General features: G+C 46.7%; 1 protein-coding gene across 1 annotated transcript; it reads right to left on the bottom strand.

Moving 5' to 3' along the window:
* Positions 1 to 5,206: 5,206 nt before the first annotated feature.
* Positions 5,207 to 5,559, bottom strand: ColSpa_09238 (uncharacterized protein; the record flags this gene model as incomplete). Its single annotated transcript, XM_049275450.1, has 2 exons — positions 5,207 to 5,342; positions 5,378 to 5,559. The coding sequence occupies 2 exons, from the start codon at positions 5,557 to 5,559 to the stop codon at positions 5,207 to 5,209; spliced, it is 318 nt and encodes a 105-aa protein (XP_049131407.1).
* Positions 5,560 to 6,000: the final 441 nt, after the last annotated feature.

The following is a 6,000-nucleotide window of genomic DNA, read 5'->3' as shown; positions in this document are numbered from 1 at the left end:
CCAAGCAATATGATTTACCAGACGCTGGGTCTTCAACCCCCTTAGGGGCCATTTCATCGAGCTCCGTGTAGGTGAGACTTGATCTTTCTGTACCGACTAACAGCCCAAAAAAGACAACATAGAGCCACCAACTCTAGGATGAATATGGTGAGAGGACCACCCGATTGTACATACGCAAGTGCGTTGCCTGTGTGTTCCATATCATCGTTACCAATCATCGTATTTGTCGCTGCATTCCCAGAGTGGTCTAGATACCAGAAGTGCTTCGGGTCACCTATACATTCTCCTAGAGTGGTTGGCCGGAATCCCTTTTCTAGAAAACTGTCCAACAGGTAGGTAATATTCTGGCTGTTTGGGCGCCAAAGACCACGAATCGGGACGAAGAAGGAGTCTTTCGTTGGGTTTGCTGTCTTGAGCTTCTCAAGAATTTCAGATTCCCAGCCGGTGTTTTTGGTCGAACCTTGATCGAAGTCTTCTAGGTCATCATCCCAGAGGACCAGTCGTTGGCCATTTACGGTTAAGCTTTCGACGCAACCGTTGCTCACGCTGCAGCCGGTGGATGATGCCCGAACGTATACAGGCTGGAGTCCATCTAGCAATGAAGACGAAGAGAGAAACCTTTGACGAGCCTTAAGAATCGCATCGTAATCCGCGTTCTTGAACGAGCCATGTGTAGTGGTACGAAGCCCGATTAAATGTCCATTATCCAGCAGCTTCCTCACCTTAGATTCCCAACACCCCTCACACGCTTTGTTTGTGAACATAAGGGAACCACCAAAAAAGAATGTGGCATAAGCGCCATTCTTGGTAAACAAATCCACCGTTTCTTCCGCATGATCCCAAGAGTAATCGTCAAATATGAATGCTACAGTGCCTGGGACCTTGAACAATGTCAGATTTAGCATGCAATTTTGTAAGGTCATGTGACTTACGGTACATTTGCGAATGACTTGGCCATGCTTAGTTGGTATGCGGAAACTCATTTCTCTTTTCCAAGTATTAATCCTGGTTGTCCAGTAAAGATTGAGCTATTCTGCTATTCGTCTTTGCAAAGTCCAATAAATTCAGGAAGCTGAAAAGTGGTGGGCAGGGGAAAGATGGAAGGGGTTCAAGCTGATATCTGAGAGTTTCTGAGATTCTATAGCAAATAGCTTCACCTACCCCTTGAAGAAGTATAGTGGCGTCGTAATACGACTCCCACCGCCTCGGCTGTCAAAACTGTCCTGCAAAAGGCGTTGCTCCACTACTCCATATCAGGTATCGCTCCGAAAGCTTAAATAAATGAAATAAGCGCTGAGGCATTTGACACAATCTTGCTGAACGCTGTACGGTCCGTCCCCGAGCTTATCTGGCCTGCTCAAGGGTCCAATGTAACCTCCATCTGTTTCTCAAAGGTTAATATCCTTATTTGGGCTATCCCGTCGGGTGCGGCAAGACGCCATTTTTGCCGAGGTGCGGAGAATACCAGTCAAATTCGCAGCCAGTTGTTTCTGATCCAGTAGAAATTGTCATATGCAATGCTAGTTGGAGGAATACTGGAGGAAATCAACATGGCGTCGTGCCGCACCCGATGGGATACTTCAATAGCTTCGTATTCGGCAGCTAGGTACGAGCCCAATATCATTTTCGGAGGCTGGTCGAAGCATTTGTGTGCGGTTATCAGGTCTAGACAAGGGATGGGAAAAGCGTTCTCACGGCGCCCGCGGGATATCTCCTTCAAAAATTTGTCTTGTTCTGATCATGCATCCCAGTAACTTCTGTGAAAATAGGTAGAGGAGCAGTTGAGACTATGAGCATTCTTTTTATAAGTTTCATTTGCAATAGAAATCTGATGCTATTTCTTACCCGGATCTACCTGAAAGCTGAAATAGCAGATCCTGCCAAGTACATCATCTTGTCAACCAACTCTGACTTCTTATCGTACATAAACCAATAACTGAAGCCCAACAGACGAAAGTAAAGTTGGCAACTGTCGCGAAGCAGGAGTACTGCAATTTCAGCCTCAACCTTGAGTATGCTTGGTCGATTAGTATACCCTGAGATATCACTGTCTCTTTGGTCTGATTCGTTGCGTCATAATTGTCCCCACGTAGAGCATCTGCCAGTAAGAGAAGGCTAAACCAAGTCGCAAAGACGATCAGACTTCCCAGGTTCATTGCCGTAGTCCAGGGAGAAAAGTAAAAGCCTCGTAAACATGCGAAGACGACCATGATATAGGACAGGTTCGCTATGGCAGCACAGATGATCATCAGCATGGGATGATAATCCGGTTGCCTGGCATTCGCCGCCTTGTTGAAATCTTGTTGCTCCAGGTCGGGATGTGAATTGGTAATGCTCGAGGGCTGATGAACGATACGAGAGGTGAAGAGCCTAATGGCATCGTGGAAAGCCAGCCGTATAAGTCCAAGCACCCAATAGGTGTGGTTACTTCTCTCCCACCGAACGTACATTAGAAACGCCTTCCAGAAAGTTTCGGGCGCAACTGTATATCCAATCGCGTTGCTTTGGTATTTCAAGCGCCAGCCATCTCGCAAGAGGCCCAACGTAAGTTGAACATCCTCTCCATGCCGCATCACCTGGCCTAGGAACTTGGTTTTCACAAGGGCCTCTGCGTGCGCTAGGATGGCTTCCCGTCGAAAGGCAGATATGGCGCCTGGAAGAATGGTGATGAATCCATACTTTGACTGGGCCGCTCGCGGGATGTTCCCGTTTTGCTCAAAGAGACAGTCCAGGATGCGTGGTATGAAGCTATCCCAACCAGCAGCGTGGATATTGAAGACGGAGAGATGGCCGGCGACGCCTCCGACATCTTTTTCTAGAACCAATGGGCTAACTATGTTTCTGAGAGCGTTTCGCTCTAGAATGGTGTCAGAGTCGAGTGTGACGAGTATCTCGTTTCTGGCTACCGCAAAGGCTGTAAGTATGGCTTGACGTTTTCCGCGGTTGACTTCATGCTGTATGATCGCGTATAGAGCTGGAGGCTCGGACTGGAAAGCTCTTTGAATATGAGTCCACGTGTCGTCTTGTGAGCCATCATCGACGACGATGACATGAATTTTGTCCCTTGGGTAGTCTGATGATAATACAGAGCAAATTGAGTTCTTGACGAAAGCTGATTCATTATACGCTGGTATGATGACGTTAATCGTGGGAAGTTTGTCGTTGTCTTTGACGCCCTGGATGGGCTCGTAGTCTGCCCAGCGAGATATCACAACAAGAAAGTTGAGCAAAAGTATGCAAGAGCTGATTCGTAGAACGATGTCGAAGAGTGCTAGAGCCTCTTTCGCCTTGATAGCAGTGTAATGAGATGCAATGAAGGTGAGAATTATCCCAAAAGCTACTATGCGACCGATAGTGGCCCGAAAACACAAGACGGTCCTCATCCTGCAAAGTTTGAAACTAAGAGATAGAGAGCAAAGATTAGCAGCGTGCTGCCACGGTTGACCTTCATCACCATTTTGTCTTTCACCCTCTCTGGGCCGGCCAACAGCGAGTGACTCTCGTATCTCACGCGGTCCACTCCGTGTTTGCCACCGAGATTGACAAAAGCAGAAAGAGAACCGACGTGCAGCTCGGTTAGGGACAATGAATCATCGTGAGCGCTTAGTCTCCTGCAATGCTACGACATAAATCGGAAACTCTTTCACCGCCCTTTCATTCCAGCTTTTGGATACTTGTGGCGGGAACAACATACTACGTTGCGATGTTCTAGGCCAGGTCTCCCTCAATGGCCGTAGCAAAGCCCCCGGTAGCCATTGACAAAAATCAAACTCTAAACCTAAGGAGTCTAGATTCTCCTCCATTCTGGGGCTAGCACTTTCTGGCTTAAATCCAGACTTTGCCTCATCTGTTCAGCCGAGGATTTCACTTCCTTACTTGTGTGTATGTTTACCAAACGGAAGAAAATGCTCCAACTCATTGTACTACCCACAATCACCAGTCTGGCCCTTTTGGTAGCCAGGGTCAGCAGCCACGGGCTTATGCAACATCCAATTCCGTTCCCTAGCCAACTTGAAACCAATTACCCAGTTGCTAAGGACGGATCAGATTGGCCGTGCAAGGGAGATGTCAATTACGATTGGTCTGGGGTAGCCAATATATGGGAGAGAGGCTCATCTCAATACCTGCAGTATGTCTATGATAAGCACGCGTTTTCCATCAACCCTACTTGAGACGTCATTAATAGTTTAAACAGAACTATGGGAGGCGCTTCACATGGTGGGGGTTCATGCCAAATCTCTGTGACACGGGACCTCAAACCCACCCGAAAAAGCCAATGGAGAGTTATTCATTCCATCGAGGGCGGTTGTCCTATTCGAAACCTGACCGAAATCAATTTTGGAGACTCTCCAACTGTTGTTCTTCCTAGCGTCTACAACTTTACGGTTCCCAATTGGCTCCCCGTCGGACCAGCAGTCATGGCTTGGACTTGGTATGGTAGATGGAGTGTTCCTGAGATGTTCATGAACTGTGCCCCTATTGTCGTCATGGGGTATGATAAGAGCGCAGATATACCTGAAGAGGAACTGAGAGCAAAATTCGATCAAGCGCCCTTGATGTTTGAGGCTAACAATGGCAATGGCTGCTGGACACAGAACAAGGGAAGTTGTGTAAAGTTTCCTAACCCAGGAGATTCTCTTGTGGTCAATCCAGAATGCCCTTTGGACGAGCTACATATGTTCACGGGCCATTGCAGTCCAGAAAGGACTCTGGCCAACCTTTATAGTTGGCCATCAAAATGGGTTGTTGTGATCGGAAGTGCGTTTTTAGTGGGCATGATCTTTACTGGAATGCGTTTCGTCAAAATTTGGCGTGAGAGACAGAAGTATAGGTATTCTAAGACTGCAAATTCGGATGTCTAACATATAGAGGCTTTTAGCAAGTATAATTGCCATGCAAAAACTTTAGCTTTACAAACAATTTTCTTGGACATATGTAAACATGGTCAGAAAAGCCATCAATTATAAACAGAAATAACGAAAGTTTTGGTTCCTAAGCAACGATTATTATCAGATTCTACCTTGTTAGGTTTGCCTTTGGCTTGTAGATCTAAGTCTGGTTCGTGTTAGTCTCACATGCACAACAATTTCCTGAAAATTGTAAAATTGTCATGAGCTAGAGCGCATAGCAGAGCACACAAGAAATGGGGTGAGAGATGCTTGATTCTAGGAAATTCTGAAGAGCCACATAGAGCCTTTATACATACCTAATCCATGAGCTGAAAAGTATGAGTAGGGCACATGATAAGGCTGCTGTTGTAAGCCGTCTGAATGAGGCATGTGATGCGGCTGAGAGCCTCCTTAAAGTGAGGTTTTCGTGACAAAAATTCAGGTTCAAAAGATCTGGACATGTAACAGCTCAACCTTACGCCACCTACCTATCCTCGCCCTCTTTCGTAATCATCTCCTTGATGGCCTGCGCCGCCGCATCCATGACGTCTTGGAAGTATTGCATGTCGCAAAGGGTCGAAAATTCATCCAGCTCATTCATGACACCTTTCTCCGTTGAACAAAATGCATGGATCTTGTCGCGTATCTCGGCATCCAGTTTGTCCCTCATGAGGAGCTCTAGACCAAAGCCAGCTACTTTATGCCTTTGCTTTGCTTGGCAGCAGGATAAATGGCGTGTCTTTATTAACGGTCCTAAGGTTGAGTCTTTTGGCTAATGTGCTTATTATCCGGGGATCTAGGCAGGCAGTTCTTAGAGCGTAATGGTCTGTATACTGTGATAGGCGCTATAAATTAGAGACGGTGGTTTTATAAGTCATTTTGAGGCTGTTGGTATACCCGGGGTGTTAGTCAGCGCCGCGCAGAGCTAAACACCCCCTCCTCACGGAGGGGGCGAAAAAAGGGGGGTTGCAGCAGGAAAAGGGGGGTTACAGCCTGTCCCCACTTTGTCCTGACTTTTGTTATATTCTCACCAAAACAATCAATTATTCAGACATTTCATCGACAGATATCAACACTATTTAAACCAACCATCCTTATCTAACACAGTCAA

This window comes from Colletotrichum spaethianum (genome assembly GCF_022836535.1).
Source record: "Colletotrichum spaethianum MAFF 239500 DNA, contig27, whole genome shotgun sequence".
Classification (NCBI taxonomy): domain Eukaryota; kingdom Fungi; phylum Ascomycota; class Sordariomycetes; order Glomerellales; family Glomerellaceae; genus Colletotrichum; species Colletotrichum spaethianum.
Note: the sequence above shows the minus strand (reverse complement) of the source record. Positions and strands in the feature narration are given on the sequence as shown.